We start from the raw sequence: 17,860 nt of genomic DNA, 5'->3' as shown, positions 1-17,860 counted from the left end.
AATCAGACACCCAGCTTCGCAAAGAGACTGGGATGCAGATGTCACTCTGCATGGTCTACCGTGGCCCTGCTCAACTAGTTTGCTTGCACATTGGTCACCCCCGCAATATGTTCTGCCCTGATCGACAGCAGGTAAGACTCTGCCCACCGAAACAATATCTCTGCTTCTGTCATGAGGGACTTCGACCGAGTCTCCCCCTATCAATTGATGTGGGCCTTCATGGCCACATTGTCTGTTAGAATAAGAACATGGCGCCCAGAGATCTGCTGGTGGAAAGCCCTGAGAGCTAGACGAGCTGCCCGTAGTTCCAGCCAGTTTATATTGTGGTTTAACTCCTGAGGAGTCCACCGTCCCTGGACTACCTGATGTCTGAAATGGGGGCCCCAGCCGAATAGGTTGGTGTCTGTTTTATGGTCAACCTGTCCATCTCTCTGAAAACAAACCCCTTGTTTATAGCCCTGGATCCCCACCAGTGCAGAGCGTATAGAACCTTTGGCGGCATCTGCACTTTCACTGGGGATGTACAGTAACACACCTTCTGATAGGGCAGCATGAACCACTGGAGTGGTCTGGCATGGAATCTTGCCCAGGGCACCAGGAAGATGCAAGATACTAGTTTCCCCAAAAACTGGGACAGCAGTGCCAACGGAACCAGCTTGTCTGCTTGAATCGGAGCTGTCAACGCCCTGATACCATCCCGCCTCTCCTGAGAAAGAAAGATCTTTCCTGTTAGAGTGTCTATGAGTGCCCCTAAGTGCACCAGTCTTGTAGCGGGGACTAGATGACATTTGTCCAGATTTACAGAAAACCCATGATCTCTTAGAACCTGAATGAAGGTATCCCTTTCCGCCTGTCAACGGGATGAAGCCTGAATCAGCAAGTCGTCTAAATAACACTGGATTCAGATGGGCAATGTCCGAAGATAGGCAGCCAGTGCTGCTAGAACTTTGGTTAATGTCCTTGGGGCCAACACAAGTCCGAATGGAAGGGCTGCATTTGGAAATGCGTCATCAGGTTCACTGAAGTCAAAAGGTCCCCGTGTCAGCTTCCCGCCAGAATAGACTGAACCTTCAAGCATCTTGAACCTTCTGTAAACCAGATACCTGTTGGGACCCTGTAGATTGAAAATTACCCTTTGCCCGCCCACCCCCGAAGCCTTTGGGATCACAAAAAGCATTGAATAGAATCCTTGTCCCCACTGTTCCAGTGGAACTGGCTGTATGAACCGAATGTCCAACAAATGTTGGATTGCTGCTTCCATAAGATCCCTGCTCTCTGGGTCCCTGGACATGGGACAGCGAAGGAAGAACCTCGGAGGAAGGGAACAAAATTCCAGGGAAAATCCTGATCTTACTATGTCCAATACCCAAGAATCGGTTGGTTTCCCCTCACCCTTTTGCAAAAATTGTAGGCAACCCCTTATGGGGAGGGTCTCCTCTGAGTCATTTCTGCTGTCTGTAGGGGTTATTGTTATTATTCCCAGCACGAAATGGCCATTTGGTCTGTGTCTGCTGCCTGTCTCTTGTTCCTTCCAAATCTGGATCTATCCAACTGGTAAGTGGAGCGGCTAAGAAATAGCCATCGCTGTCTGTTAAAACTAGATCCTGCCACGCCCTGACGAAAGGAAGGGCATCTAAAGTATGGTGAGGGACAAAAATCAGACCTCCTGCCCTGTGAAGGCAGCACCTTTCTTTTATCTTTAGTCTCTATGAGAAAGGGTGCTAAAGAATCCCCAAAAAGGTCTCCTCCCACAAAGGGAGATGATGCCAGCTTCCACTTATGCTTGGTGTCCATGCGCCAATGTCACAACCAGAGCATACGGCGGGATGTAACAGCAGAAACCATGGCTCTAGCCAAAAAATTAGCTGCGTTCAGCGAGGCATCTGCTGTGAACTCAGCTGCAGCCATGATCTTCGAGATGTCCTGGTGGGCCTGAATGTCATCTGCTGGAACCCTGCTTTGCAGCTATCAGAGCCAACACAAAGAAGCCCTGGTAAAAAAAAGGAAGCAGCAATAGTAGCCCGAATGGCCCAGGAATCCGCCTGATGAGCTCTGTGGAGAGCCATCTCCTCTCATCTCTCCTCAGTCTTCAAGGTACCCTCAGCATCTGAAGGCAGCACAGAAAGTAGTAGTCAAAGCAGCCACCGGAGCATCCACCTTAGATACCTGCACTAAATTCAAAAGGTCAGAATCAACTGTATAGAGAGAGTTTTCTGAAGAAATGGGTCGAGAATTATTAGCTGGAGCAGTCCATTGGCTCTTAATTACATCCAGGAACATCTGAGGAATGCGAAAAGGAAGTTGTCATCTGTAAATGAACCCTGGGCAGCATAAGTAGTAGTTGGATCCTTCCCCAAGCGGGCAGTGCTCTTCGCATTTGACAGCAGGGACTTAAACAGAGGATTAAACCGGCTCTTAAAAGCTGGTAAGTCCGGCTGTTCTCCTTCCCCTTCGGAAAACTCCCCCTCTCCTGGGATTTCTCCTTCAGATAAAGGAAATGGACTCCTAGCCGAAACCCCAGGAGATGATGATTCAGTCCATTGTCTCTGATAACCTGAGGGATCCCCCCTCAAGGTACCCACTGTACTGCTGTGGATTTCTATGTATCTGATGGCCAGCCGCCTGAGCTTGCTGAAACACTATCATCTCCTGTCTAATTGCCTGTGATATCCATCTCCTGAAATAGTCAGGCATCTCCTGCTCTGTCAAGTCCATTGGGCGGGTCCCCACTTCAGTGGGCAATACAATCGCCCCGTGTTTCTCTATCTGAAAAGTCCCTATCACTCCTTCTATCAATGGCCAAAGCCCTGACAGAATCCCAGGACATAGATGGAACAGCTGCTGTAGGCAGCTCTACTTTGTCAGCTTGCTAACTAAAGTGAAGCTTGCTAACTAAAGTGAAGCTTGCTAACTAAACTAAAGCAACCAAACTCTAGATTCAGGTTTATATCCTACAGTTTTAGGTCAATTAGTGTCTTGAGATTGCTTGCTGATCCTGTTGAATTCATGATCTAAAGCCTTTTGACTCTGCTTGGCCGCTTTTTCCTCAGTTCTAGAGGCTCTTTTCTGAGCCTTAGCCTTAGCTTTGATCTTAGCTGCTGCTACTACACTAGCTGACCTAGGCTTGGCAATACCTCTAGTATTGGCTTCAGACCCCAGAGGAGAAGAGTCAAACCAGACAAAGTGTTGTTGTCAGCAATGCTTGTTGGATCACTGCAACCTTGGCCTTATAAAAAATGTGATTATAAATATAAATCACCGATGAGTTACAAATGAGGCTACTATAGTTGAAAAATAAAAACCCCTAATTTGAATTGTCTGGGGTTAGTCACATGGAGTAGGTCTAGATGACCACCAGACCCCTGCTCTGTCAAACCTTGTGCCAATGTGACAGAAGTGTAATTAAATATCTAAATCACCAAAGAACTGCCACTGCTGTGGCCACTGCAGTTCCAAAATAACCCTCCCCCCCCCCCATTTGAATTGGCTGGGGTTAGTCCCAAGGGGTAGATCTAGATGACCACTAGTCACCACTCTGTCAATCTTGTGCAATCTGAATGCCATAATATCTCAAATGATCCTCTCTTCCGAGGTAAGTAGCCTGCGCGTGGGGCAAAAACCGTTAGAAAAAGTGTACAAAAAAGAACTGTTATGAAGAGTGCGTGAAGCCACTCTCTCCTGTCAAATTGTGAGGTAGCCAGCCAATACCCAAAGAACAGCTGCTGTAGGCAATTAATGGCTGTAACCAATCAAACCTCCAATCTCTAAAAATATGTGCTGCAGTAAAAAAAAAAAAAAAAAAAAAAACTTCCTATCACTGCAACCCACTCCGCCTTCCGCCACACTCGGAGAGATCGGCTTCAGCTGTTGGAGGAGATAAGAAACGTACATCTAGATATAAAGGTGAGTGACTATATCATGTCAAGTGATAAAACCATATTTTGTAATTGTCTGTCATCAATCGCTTTAATGTTGGAAGTGGCCATAGAATGGTACGAGCTAAAGCGAAGATACTGTTGAAAAGAACATATGAAAATGATAAAGACGTGGCAAAAAGGAAAATAAAGAATGATAACTTGTTAGAGAAGAGCAGCAATTTTGAGATTAATTTATCAAATTGTTTTGCTCTATTGCAAGATTTGGAAGCGATAAACATTATGGACCAAAATGAAGAAAAAGTAAAAAAAAAATGTCCTTGAATCTGGTATGTCTATAACACCACTGGAAAAACACTTTGTGCAGTCAATAAAATTTGTGATGAAACTATTGACTTAATGAAAAAAAGTCAGATAATGAAGAATACTGGAAGTTTCATTAATAAACTGGATTACATTGAATTAACATGAAGCTTGTGAAAAAGGCAATTGAAGAAAACAAAGGGATTAATAGAGCAAAATGTAAGTTTATAAATACAAGAAAGAAGGTTTTTGCATTAAATTGTGAAGGTACCTCTGTGTGTAGAACAATCCAGGAAATATTAGAAATAATTGGAAATTTCTATTCAGAGCTATACAAAGATCAACATCATTCAAAGCTAACAACACCCACAACAGAGGAAATGGCAGATATCCTAGTGAAGGAAGTATCAAGTGCCATAAAATCAATGAAAAATGGCATAGTTTGGGAAATGACTGTGTTACAGTTGAAGTACTAACAGCTAATGGTCACAGTTTACACAAGGTACTAGCAAAACTATAGTCAAGATGCTGCAGACAATAATAAAAATACTCAATGCATGGAAAAATGCTGAAGTGATTCTTATACTCAAGAATGATTTAAAGACCTATCACCCAATAAGCCTTCTTTCAGTTATTTACAAGGTTTTCACCAAGCTAATAGCAAAAGGAATATTAAGAACATTAAATGATGCACAGTCAAAAGAACATGCAGGGTTCAGAAGTGGTTACAGCACAATGGATCACATTCAGGATGTCCAGCAAGTCATTGAAAGGCACAATGAATACACCATGCCTCTATGCATGACTTTCACTGATTATAAAAAAGTGTTTGACTCAGTATTCCAGCAAGCAAATCAATGCACTACTCAAGCAAAGCATAAACATTGCTTATATAAATTTACTACAATCAATATATGAAAAAACAATGACAACCATTTGTCTTAATGATCTTAAAGTGGAAATCAACATAGGACGAGGTATACAAGGTGATACAATATTTCTCTAGCCTTTTCTCAGCCTGCCTTAAAGAAGTATTTAGCAAACTAGATGGGGCAAAAGAAAGAATAAAAATGAATGGTGCCTATTTAAATCACTTAAGATTTGCTGATGATTGTTCTCACAAGATCTAGAAAAGTTATAAAGACACATACAAGAGTGGCACAAAGCAAGAGAACAATCTGGCTTCAAAATAAACCTGAGAAAGAGCCAAGTTATGTTTATGTATCACCAAAGAAATAAAAAAAAATATCTGGAGAAGAATTAGATATAGTAGAGCATTATATATACCTTGGCCAATGGAAGGTGATAAAATAAAGGAAATTGAATTGTGTGTTAATTGTGGTTGGCAGGCATTCAACAAGTATAATTTTCAAGAAACATCCCACCCACCCCCCCAATGCCTGAAGAGAAAAGTTTTTGATCAGTGTGTGCTATCTGTTCTAACATACACCAGTGAAACATGGAGACTAACTTCACAATTGAATACAAAAGCTACAAGTGGTGCAAAGAGTCATGTAAAGATACATGCTTGGCATCACAAGACAGAAAGACCTGCACATGGATCAGAGAACAAATGAAATTATATATCGAGAGTAAAAGAATTGAAATGGAAATGAGCTGGCTTCCAGTAGCGTCGGAGGCAAGGACCACGAGCTCTGTAGCCCCAAAGCTCAAGACTGTATTGGTTGGAAACATGAGGAAGAGGCCTTCACCCTGCAGTAGACAGACAATGGCTAGAATGATGGTTCATTTAATGATTAATTTATAACTCCCTTTCCTCCAGGAACTCAAGGAAATGTACCTAATCTGTTCTTCCAATTTTTCTCCACTACAGGTAGTTTAAAATCACAATTGGGAGTGAAATCACAATATTGAGCAACGTGGCCATTAAACAAGATATCAATAATTGCTTCACACAGCTGGATTCCTGGGTACAGTCACAGGGCATTAAGCAGACAGAATCCCAGGTAAAGAGCATGCAATGCCTGGGACACAGATAGCAGCAATCGTGGGAGGCTCTTTGGGGAAGCTGAAAGTCTGTCAAAACCTATGTAGGATTTTCAGCCTCTGGGTTGAGAGACTTGGCTTTGCGGAAAGAACTGCCTGCTAAGAGAATTCAGTTCTCCTCTGTACATAGAAAGGAACTCCTCTGGAAGGGTGCAGGAATGACGCGCAAATCTTCATGACTTTGGCTTTGTTTCTGCACCCCGCCAGAGCCAGTCCTCCCTAGGAACAGCAACTTACAACTGTCCTGCTGGCTTCCCCTTTGATTTTCTGAGGAGCTATCAGAGAAAGTTGTAAATTGTGATCACATGATTGTGTGGTACTTTGTAATTGTGTGAACACATTTCCAGGCACCTTAATCATAATCACACAATTGTGGAAATGGTAGTGCAATAATTAATGACAGGTGGAAGGGCTTTACAGGGTATAAAACCTTTTCCTTTTTTTCTTTTTCTTTTGAACTTTGAAACACCTTTTGAAAGGCTGTTGTAATACCAGATTTTTTAAGTGAACAGTTGTTAAAGATAATGACTATCTGTACTATCTAAGTAGTGCAGGAAAAGTCGAATTGGGCCAAGAGAGAAAGAGCAATGACAAACTTCTGTGGCTTAGAATAGACTGTAATAGGTTTCCACAGTCAAAGTCTTAGTCCATAATTTTAATCACTACATCACATCAACAATAAATGACAATAAAAACAAGATGATTTGTGGACAAAGATACCTATAGATTTTAAAAACTCAGAAGTACCTACTGGCACTGTAGCTCTAGAAACTCAAATTTCTCTACTGAATTCTTTCAAGAAAGTTACCTTTTTTGTGCTACTCATTTATATAGTAATTGTCACGGCTCCTTCACTTAATAACCAAGAAAGAAAGCACTCAACTCCATTTTGCGGAATTAAGAATACTTTTACTGATTAATAAGTAATTAGAAGTTAAGCAAAGCTGGATCTGAGCAAAAGGCGCGAAAGCATTAGATATCAATACATGATTTATTCCCCTCCCCTTGGTACCCCAGTCCATAGTCCAATCATATATCTCCACAGCTGTCAGGTGGGAGACAACTTCAAAAATCATCATCAGGTTGATATGCCGGACAGTTGGCCTTGGCGGGAAACTCCCCTCCTTCCACAGGCGCAAACAAATGGTGAGAACAACTCCCAATTAACAGTCCTCCTGAAGAGATTATTTCCCTCACCGAAATACCATGCCCTCCCCCAGTTTCGATGGCAGCCGAAAAACAAGGAGCAAAACAGAGGCTGACAGTAATTTATTTATACCACATTAACCAATGAATAACAGATTAAAATTAATTTAATAAAATGTAACAAAAATCATATATTTGTTTTAACTTTGTTGATTCTCCCCCTTTATGATATAGATCTTCAACCCACCTCTCTATTAGGAGTTGAAATATTGTCATCTGTAAGAGATGTTCTGTTCCTGTGTACTGATGGTGGCAGTGCAGAAGATCTCTGTAAAGAAATACCAAGATCAGTTTCTTTTTACAAATAATATAATTATAATCTTAATCTATGTATGTATGTATGTATGTATGTGTATATGTATGTGTGTGTGTGTGTGTGTGTTCCAGCATAACTCTGGAATGCCTCGAGAAATTTCAACCAAACTTGGTACACAGATGACTTAAAAATATCAATACTTCATTAAGTACATCCATTTTGAACAATATTGGTTCTTTCAACCATACAGCTTTTAGACTATTGTTATATATTAGACAAGGATGCATATGGTTTTTTATTATCTGATCTTCACATTTTTCCAACTATGCTAATTTTGTTTTCTGGAGATAGTTGTTTGTCTAGAGACAGAAAAAAAGTTGTTGTATAGACTAATTATTATGCACATCTAAATGACTAATTTATTCTAATCTGCAACTGACCACTAATGAAATATACAATATATCTGACTGTGCATTGAAAGCTTTGTAGCTGGCCTTTTTTCTAAATCTACCAGTTCAGTAATAAATACATTAGCGGCCTAGAGTAGCTCCATGGCAAGATAGGTAGCAAATAAATTTAACAAAGAAAAGGTTGTTTGAGCACTCCTTGCATTTTTATGTAGGAATTCATTGGCTAGCATTTTCCCATTAACTTTTTACTTAATAATATAGCCGGGAAATGGGGGCTTTGATATATTTTGCACCATAGACCCGGAATATAATCAGGTTTTTAAGGTAAAGGTAAAGGTTTCCCTCGCACATATATGCCACTCCCAACTCTAGGAGCAGTGCTCATTTCCGTTTCAAAGCTGAAGAGCCAGTGTAGTCCGAAGATGTCTCCATGGTCATGTGGCTGGCATGAGTAAACGCAGTTACCTTCCCACCAAAGGTGGTCCCTATTTTTCTACTTGCATTTTTACGTGCTTTTGAACTGCTAGGTTGGCAGAAGCTGGGACACGTAATGGGGAGTTCACTCCGTTACATGGTGCTAGGGATTCGAACTGCCGAACTGCCAACCTTTCTGATCGACAAGCTCAGCGTCTTAGCCACTGAGTCCCCTAGTCAGGTTTTTAGGGCCTTACAAAAGACTAATAGATTTGAGGCCATTCTGATCTCCAAAGGGAAGACTAGTGCATAGATCAAGGGCTACTGCAGAAAAAGCTCACCTTCTGGTCCCCTGCCAGTCAACGTTCTTTGACTAACAGGATCTGGAACATGCCCATTCTGATTGACCCAGTTGATATGTAGACGCTCTTGAAAAAAGGCAATCCCTCAGGTACTTCCAAACCATGTAGGTAATCACTAGCACTTTGAATTGCACTCAGAAATGCACTCGTAACCAGCACAGCACACACGAGTAGTGTTACACGTGACATATATCTGGAACCATTTACTACCCATGCAGTGACATTCTGCACCAGCTAGCAGTTTCCAAATGGTCTTCAGGGGAAGCCCCATGTAGAGTGTATTACAATAGTCAATCCTGGAGGTTACAAAGGCATGAATTATATGAGCAGGGCCTCCCAGTCTAAGTATGGGTGCAACTGATGCACCATCTGAAGATATGCAAAGGCCCTCATAGCCATGGCTGTCACCTGCTCTTCAAATAGTAGCCATAAGTCCAGGGGAACTCCACATTGTACACTAGATCTGTCTGAGGGATTGCCACCCCATCCAGAATCGGAGATGGAAGAACCGGGGGTGGGGGTGGGGATACCTACAACCACTCTTTCTTGCATATAAAAGATGACATTTGTGTTCAGGTTCCTTTTAACATTATTCTAAATTTGTAGTTGATTCTCAAATATAACATTCTATATTCTTTCTGAACTGAAGGAGTTTTGAATATCTGATGCTGATATCTCAATTTATTAAAGATACTTTTTAAAAAATGCATTGTTTTCATAGACATTTTTTTCTGAACGTCATAGTTTGCCACTTCAGAGTGCAAAAAAATCCTTACAACATAAAAACATGACTTGTATAGCTGCATGAAACAAAACACTTCAGATTTTAAGTAGGGAAGAGATGACTACTGTCTTTTCTTATAAGTGTTTGGGGACTGCTTTGAAACCCATATAATTTGACTTAAAATTTTCAGTGTTGCTAGTGAAGCTTTGAAATTAGCTCTTACTTCTCAATCATGTAACTACTAAGAATATTGGAAAATATCTTGTTATCTCGAGATTAGCATTTATTAACTTGTTTATATCAAGCTCCATTTTAGAAGACATAACAGAAAACACATTAACATCTATGTATGTAACTCATATCCAACAGTCATTAAACAATAAAATATCTAAGAATGCATTACAGCATGACCTAGCTATTGAACAGTACATCGCATTCTATCCTTGGCAGATTCTCAAAAATCTCCTTTTCATACACTAGTTTATTTCCATCTCAGGGACGTGCAGTCACTAGAGGCAAGGGGGCCTCACCAGTCTCCTCAGGGAAAGGAAAGGATTTTTCTTAAAATAATTAAAGCCAGGGTAGTTGCTACCAGATTTCAAGTCACAGTGGCTTGGTGTCTGCTCTCAGTATTAACTAGGAGGAGGCCAGAGAACTAGGGGCCTCTTTTGCATAATGAATTTTTCGCTTTTTAAGAGTTAAGCAAGGGTTAACAAGCAAAGAATTCCTTATGCAAATGAGGCATGTATTCTCTCGCCTCCTGTAGAGGGCATTTTTAGAGGCTTTTTAGAGTTCTCTGGGAGCAACTAGCTCAGTCTGACAGAGCTCTGGCTTTTCAAGAGGGGAGGGCAGGGCAGGGCAGGGCAGGGAGAAGCAGAGTTGAAATCATCTCTGAAACAGCTGGAAAAGGTGCGTGTGGGGAGGGGGGAGGAATTCAAAAAGTTTGATCGGAAGGAAGTGGGGGTATGGCAGAGGAGCTGCTTTCAAGCCTTTGGAAAATATATCCAATCCAACTTCTGTGTTTGTGTTTGAGAATGAGTGAATGAGAGAGGGATCGAAGTTCTCTGTGTGCATGTGTCTGTTTCAGAGAGGGGGGAGGGAGGGAGAGAGGGAGGAAGGAGGGTGAGGGAGAAGAAAAAGAATAGGAAAACTTATTTTGCAATGGGGAAAAATGCTGTCGCTTTAAATCGGAACTGAGCATGCCTGGCTGTGGAATTCTGGGAGTTGAAGTCCACAAGTCTAAAAAGTGCCTCACCAGGGCTAAAGCTGACAGCACGTCACTGTTCCATTTTGAGTTAAGGGGAGTAGAGATTTCACCCTTGTCATGGTCAGATCACTTCCTGCTGAAGCTTGAGTTTCGGAAGCTACACCCCCACCGCAGGGAGGTGGAACCGATTAAGTGGTTCCGCCCCAGGCACCTGATGGACCCATTGGGATTTCAGAAGGAGCTTGGGGAGATACCTGACTCTGTTGCCCACAATCCAACAAAGTCTTTGGTCGCCGCCTGGAATACAGCGGCGACTGAGGCGCTAGATCAGATTGCGCCTTTGTGGCCTCTCCGCAGCAGTGGATCCAGGAGGGCACCTTGGTTTACTGAGGAACTCCGGGAGATGAAGCACCAAAAGAGACACCTAGAGCGACGTTAGAGGGCTAGCAACTCCGAATCCGACCGAACACTACTAAGAGCCTTTACTAGGACTTATTTAGTGGCGATACAGGCAGCAAAATGTGCGCATTTTTCTGCTCTTATTGCATCCACAGAGTCTTGCCCAGCCGCCCTGTTTAGGATAACCTGTTCCCTCCTGAAAGGGAGGGAAATGGGGGATGCCTTACAGGGACGAGCCGAGGAGTTTGCTCAGTTTGTCGGACAAAATCGCTCAGATTCGGACAGACCTGGACTCCATTAGGAGAGAACCAGCGGAGATGCCAAGGGAAGGTCTTGTTCAGACTTTCTGGAATGAGTTCCAGCTTGTCACTCCTGATGAAGTGGACAAGGCCATGGGAGCGATGAGCGCCTCCACCTGTTTACTGGATCCGTGTCCCTCCTGGCTGGTTTCGACCAGCAGGGAGGTAACACGAGGCTGGCTCCAGAGAATTACGAATGCTTCCTTGCGGGAGGGATCTGTTCCACAACCTCTGAAGGAGGCGGTGGTGAGACCCCTCCTCAAGAAGCCTTCTCTGGACCCAGCTATTCTTAAAAACTATCGTCCAGTCTGCAACCTCCCTTTTTTAGGGAAGGTTGTTGAGAAGGTGGTGGCCCTCCAACTCTGATGGACCTTGGATGAAGCAGATTACCTGGACCCTTTTCAGTCTGGTTTCAGGCCTGATTACTGCACCGAAACCGCTTTGGTCGCACTGACCGATGATCTCTGGCGGGCCAGGGATAGAGGACATTCCTCTATCCTTGTGCTCCTTGACCTCTCAGCGGCCTTCGATACCATCGACCATGGTATCCTTCTGCGACGGCTGGAAGAGGTGGGAGTGGGAGGCATGGTTCTACGGTGGTTCTCCTCTTATCTCTCCGACAGGTCGCAGTCGGTGTTGGTGGGAGGGCAGAGGTCGACTCCTAGGCCCCTCAACTATGGGGTGCCGCAGGGGTCGGTCTTGTTCCCCCTTCTATTTAATATCTACATGAAGCCACTGGGTGAGATCATTCGCCGGCACGGGATTAAATACCACCAGTACGCGGACGACACACAGTTGTATCTGTCCGCCCCGTGCCAACTCAGCATAGCGGTGGAAGTGATGTGCCAGTGCCTGGAAGCTGTCAGGGTCTGGATGGGAGTGAAGAAACCCACACTCAATCCTGACAAGACCGAGTGGCTGTGGCTGTGGATGTTGCCCCCTAAGGACAGTCCAGCTAGTCTGTCCTTAAGCCTGGGAGGAGAAAATTTGCTCCCCTGAGAAAGGGTCCACAGCTGACTTTGGAACATCACCTGTCGGCTGTGACCAGGGGGGCCTTTGCCCAGGTTCGCCTGGTGCACCAGTTGCGGCCCTATTTGGACCGGGAGGCACTTTAAACAGTCACTCACGCCCTCGTCACCTCAAGACTGGATTACTGTAATGCGCTCTACTTGGGGCTGCCCCTGAAAAGTCTTCGGAGACTACAATTAGTCCAGAATGCAGCCGCGCGAGCAATACTGGGTGTACCAAGGTACACCCACACTACACCTATCCTCCGCGAGCTGCACTGGCTTCCCATTGGTCTCCGAGCACGATTCAAGGTGCTGGTTATCTCCTTTAAAGCCCTACATGGCTTAGGACCTGGATATCTACGAGACCATCTTCTGCCGCATACCTCCCTAAGACCAATAAGATCGCACGGGATGGGCCTTCTCCAGGTGCCATCAGCTGGACAATGTTGGCTGGCGATGCTTCGGAGTAGGGCCTTCTCTTTGCCGCTCTGGCCCTTTGGAACGAGCTACCCCCAGAGATCCGGACCCTACCCACTCTCATGGCCTTCCAAAAAGCTATCAAAACCTGGCTTTTCCAGAAGGCCTGGGGCTGTTGACCTCTTAATTGAGGTCCAGCCCTGCTTAGACTGGGTGCATGTTAGTTTCTTTTAATTTGCTGTGTCTTATCTGTTTTAATCTTTTCTTAATATTTCTTATTTCTGTAAGCCGCCCAGAGTCCTCCGGGATTGGGCAGCCTATAAATTCAATAAATGGAAATGGAAATGTTACAATGAAATATAGTATTCTCTAATCATTTACAATTAGGAAACAATAGTATATCTGATATCCTGATTTAAGGAGCTACTACTCAAAAACTATTCGCAACTGTTGACGCACAGAAAAAGGACATATCACTAGAGGAGCACATCACTGGAAAATTCACATCAATTATTAATAAAACGGCATTAATATATTTGCTCCTACACAAAATCAAAAGCAACCTTTATATTAATGTTTCTTTTTACTAAGAATTGACACAAATGCTTAATACAATCCAATAAAATAAAAGGCTGTGCTGGCAAAGATAGGATATATTTGAAAGGGAACTCTTTGGGATATATTCTTTTCTGGTGGGTTTAGGCACATAATCCTCTGAGCTCATAGCTGAAATCGAGTCATATCAAACTTAATGGGACCGATCCAGAGCAGTGGAAAGATTGCCCTTAAATTAGCAGGCCTCTGTTCTGAATAAGCATAGTCGAATTGCATTTACATTTCTAATTTGCCCTAGTTCTTAAATACTCAAGGAACACAATTTCTTTAATAAGCACACAGAACAGTGTCTGCTTCTCACACTAGCTAAAATGCAATGAACTTGGTGGGTACATAATGTCTTGTTCAGGCAATTATCGGGTGAGGCTAGAACAAATCCTACAAAGGCAAAAACTAAACTAGACAACCTAAATTAATCTAGAATGAGTAGAAGAAGCCTGCCATTGTGGCTAGCGCAGTGTCCTAAAGCGATAAACTCAAACAATGGCGGCGCCTTAACAGATGTGGCTCGGAGGAGGCCGGCACATAAACCCTTTCAGATTCCTCCCATGCCATAGAGGGATGCAAAATCAGGAGTCGCACACATTCCGGAGCTGGCCCCTCTGAAGCGTCTAATTACTCCCTTTTAAATCACCGGACATTTTTCGAGAGAAAAAAACTCTCTGTATTCTATGCCAAGCAAGCGAGCCGAGTCACGTATTTTCTACCGCGTACCTGAAGAAACCCTGAAGCGCCACCGCCAGGACTTCCGCGGCCCGAAGTTTGTTCCTCGCTTATCTTCTGCTTCAGTTTTTTGAACATGACGGCGGCCGGCTGAAGCAAACGAAAGGAAGTTTCGGCCGGAGAAAAGCCTTCCTTTTTGCAAGCCTCAGGGCATCAAACCCTCCCGAAGGTACTTTCTTCGAAGATTCACGGAAGTAACGCGAAGAGCTTTATTTCTATTTCCACTACTCTCTTTACCCCGTTTATAAGCCTCGGGTGATCAAACAATGGTTACAACGCATGCGTAAGCAACGTGGACCAGTTTTTTTTTTTAAAAAAAAAAAAAACCTTCAAGGCTAAGCAACTACGGCAAAGGACGAAGGCCAAATTTCCTCCTCAATTAGCCCGTTTTAAGATCGTCTGTTTCCCCACCGATGTTGCTGTTCCAGATTCCAATGAATCACCAAGCTGATCTCGGACTTGATCTGCATAAGCAATTATTCCTATAATAGCTTTATGACTTCAACTATATGTAGATGTTTAACTCGGAATCCAAATTTAGGCAAGTTGTTTGCCAGTTGAAGCAAAAACGATTACGTAAGCATTTCTCATTGACAATAAACAATAGAGGCAACAACAACAAAAATTAACTATTGTCTCATATTTCTTACACTATCACAATAGAATAGATCTGTGTTGCCCATTGCACTTTATTTAAAAGTAAGATAGTTTAACTAATCCGTGTGTCAAAGTTAGGTTTACTGTATTAGATTTGGGTTGCAGAAATGCAGGCAACCACTAGATAGCAGTAAATGCAAGAATTTCTAGCTCTGTTGCTGTCTAGGTAAGGTGACCAGATTTTCAGATTGGAAAAGAGGGACGCCTTTGACCGAGGGGGGGGGGGGGGGGGGGGCTTGATTTAAAAAATTTTTTTTTGTCAAAAGGTCACCCCAGGACACTGAAACCAGCATAAATACGAATCTGTTGCCAAACAAAATTTTGATCACGTGACCATGAGGATGCTGCAACGGTCGCTAAGTGTGAAAAATGGTCGCAACGGTCGCTAAGTGTGAAAAATGGTAATCAGTCACTTTTTTCAATGCCATTGTAACTTTGGTCACTAAATGTTTTCCCCCTCCTCGAGACTCCTCACTTCTTCCTTCATTCCTCTTGCTTATCTACCTTCACCTTATCTGTCTTCTGCTCTTTCCCTCTCTTCCTTCCTTTCTCCTTCCATCCTCTCTTCTTTCCTCACTCACTCCCTTCCTCCTTTTCTCTTCCTTCCTCCTTCCATTCTTTCAGCTTCATTTCTTTTGCCTATCTACCTTCTCTGTCTTTCTGCTCTTTCCATTTCTCTCTTCCTCTTCGCTTCTGTTCCTTCCTCCTTCCCTCCTTTCCTATTTCTTCCTTCTTCCTTTCTTCTGCCTATCTACCTTCACCTTCTCTGTCTTTCTGCTCTTTCCCTGTCTTCCCCTTTCCTCCCTCCCTTCTTTCCTTTCTAGTTCCATCTTTTCTTCTTTCCTCTCTCCCTCCCTTTTTCTTTTTTCCTTCCTTCCTCTTTCCTCTTGCCTATCAACTTCATCCTCTTTGTCTTTCTGCTCTTTCCCTCTCTTCCCCTTTTCTTCCTACCTCCTTCCCTCTTTTCTCCCTCCCTTCTTCTTTTTCTTCTTTTTTTCTTCCATCTTCCTCCTTCTCCTCCCATTCTTTCTCCTTCCATCCATCTTTTCTCCTTCCATCTTCTCCCCCCTCCCTTCTTCTTTTTCCTTCCCCCCTCCCTCCTTCCTTCCTCTCCTTCCCTTTCTTGCACACAGGAAGGGGAGGGGAGGCTTTCTAGTCGCTTTCACAGCATAATTTCTTTATCTAACTTTTAAAAAACAGTGTGCAAATCAAACTTGAGATTTTCGTAACCTGCGAAGCACCAAGTTATTATCTTCTGTTGTTACAAATTCGCAGCTACTCCATTCTTTCCGATAGGGAACTGCATTTCCCAAGATGCCTCAGGTCCTCAAAGCGCTGAACGCGGTTTTGCAATTGACTCCAGTGAGGCCCGGTAGCCGCCGGCTGGGGTGGCTGTCAAGGCGCTGACAGCGGAGCAGACGCGCCGTTTGTTACTGCTTCCAGCAATCGAGACGGACGAGGGAAGCGGCGGTGGCGGACGTCAGCAGCGACTGTAACGACCGCGCGGGCGAGGTGCGGAGGAAGAACGGAAGGTCCCTCCCGCCCACGACGACGGCTCCAGCCATGGACGAGCAGGCTGGCCCCAACAACAACAACGCGCTGCTCTTGCCGCCACCTCCGGATGGGAAGCAACCAAGCCTTGCAGACTCGCTTCCCACCGCAGCACAGGGGCCGCACAGGCGTGGTTGCTTCCCATCCGGAGGTGGCGGCAAGAGCAGCGCGTTGTTGTTGTTGGGGCCAGCCTGCTCGTCCATGGCTGGAGCCGTCGTTGCAGGCGGGAGGGACCTTCCGTTCTTCCTCCGCACCTCGCCCGCGCGGTCGTTACAGTCGCTGCTGACGTCCGCCACCGCCGCTTCCCTCGTCCGTCTCGATCCCTGGAAGCAGTAACAAACTGGCCGCGTCCGCTCCACCGTCAGCGCCCTGACAGCCACCCCGGGCTCTGGAAGAGGCAGAGGTAAAGAAGGCGGCGGCGGCATGGGGGGACCCGCAGTTCGCTTCCCACCACAGCACAGGCGCCGCCAGCGGGCTTGCTTTGCTGAACACGGGGGCGAGCGTCTCTCCCTTCGGCTGCAGCTTCCTTTTCTCTCTCCGCCCTGCTTCTCCACCTCTTTCTGGGGATTGTGGAGGAATCTTGGTCTGGCATCATTGAGGAGAACCTGCCAAGCAGTGGCGGCGGCAGCAGTGGCAAAAGCAGCCAGGAAGGTCCAATCCTGGCCCGAGAAGACCCAGGCTACCCTCCCCATCTTCTAGCGGTGGGTATTTGCTAGTGATGAGCCTCGAAACAGGCGCGCGGCAGGTTCTCCTCAATGATGCCAGACCAAGATTCCTCCACGATCCCCAGGAAAAGGCGGAGAAGCGAAAAGCAGCTATAACATCCGCCGGTTCCTCCGGCGCTCCCACGGATCGCTGTCTCCTGGAGCCGTCGCCCTTTCCTTTTTTCTCCTTTCGCGTGCTCACTCCCCACTCCATGCGGGCGGCGGAGGGGAAGGAGTCTCTGGTGGCTGCTGCAGCAGCAGCAGAAGCGGTGGCGACGGCTGGAGCACAAATCCAGGCAGGCGGTTCTGGCTGTCCCTTCCCCAAGCATATCCCATTGCTGCTGGCACCGCGGCGGGAGGAGCGAGCGAGAGAGCCACCGACCGACCCCGCGCGTCCCATCGCCGACTCCAACTCAGCGGGCGAAGGGGCGAACTCTCATTAGCAGCGGGGATGGTTAAATGTTACATCGGAAGATTGATGGGGTATTTTAGAATTCAATCAGCGCAGTAACAACTAAACAGGCAGGCATGCCAAGTGGCACAGGACAGGCAAGAATTTACCAGGGGCTTTTTAATTAGGGGTGGAGGGAGATGGACCTCAATTCAGGACCGCGTGAGGGAGTCCTGTTTTTTCAAGCAAGAATTCTCAAAGAGCAGTTGCTGCCGCGAACGAAAAGCAGTTTTTAACCCCAAGCGCGATGCCACGAATGTCACTATTTCC

The 17,860-nt window shown here is 45.0% G+C and overlaps 1 protein-coding gene across 11 annotated transcripts in view; it reads right to left on the bottom strand.

Annotated features, from left to right (window-relative positions):
* GOLGA4 (golgin A4) overlaps nt 1–14,510 on the bottom strand; it is a 184,572-nt gene extending 170,062 nt beyond the window's left edge. For 8 of the 11 annotated variants that reach the window (XM_087713045.1, XM_087713044.1, XM_087713043.1 and 5 more), the window contains exons 1-2: nt 14,219–14,510; nt 7,579–7,659 (exon numbers count right to left, since the gene is read on the bottom strand). In XM_087713045.1, coding sequence (XP_087569171.1) covers nt 7,579–7,659; nt 14,219–14,305 — 168 coding nt within the window. In that variant the 5' untranslated portion in view covers nt 14,306–14,510. Of the gene's footprint in view, nt 1–7,578; nt 7,660–14,218 lie in introns of those variants that run through there. The other 3 variants (XM_087713052.1, XM_087713047.1, XM_087713053.1) reach the window with 3 other exon arrangements.
* Between the last annotated feature and the right edge of the window lie 3,350 nt (nt 14,511–17,860).

Source organism: Thamnophis sirtalis, unplaced genomic scaffold, assembly GCF_051295495.1.
Source record: "Thamnophis sirtalis isolate CommonGarterSnake01/CBP01778 unplaced genomic scaffold, rThaSir2_p1.2 scaffold_4, whole genome shotgun sequence".
NCBI lineage: Eukaryota > Metazoa > Chordata > Lepidosauria > Squamata > Natricidae > Thamnophis > Thamnophis sirtalis.
Note: the sequence above shows the minus strand (reverse complement) of the source record. Positions and strands in the feature narration are given on the sequence as shown.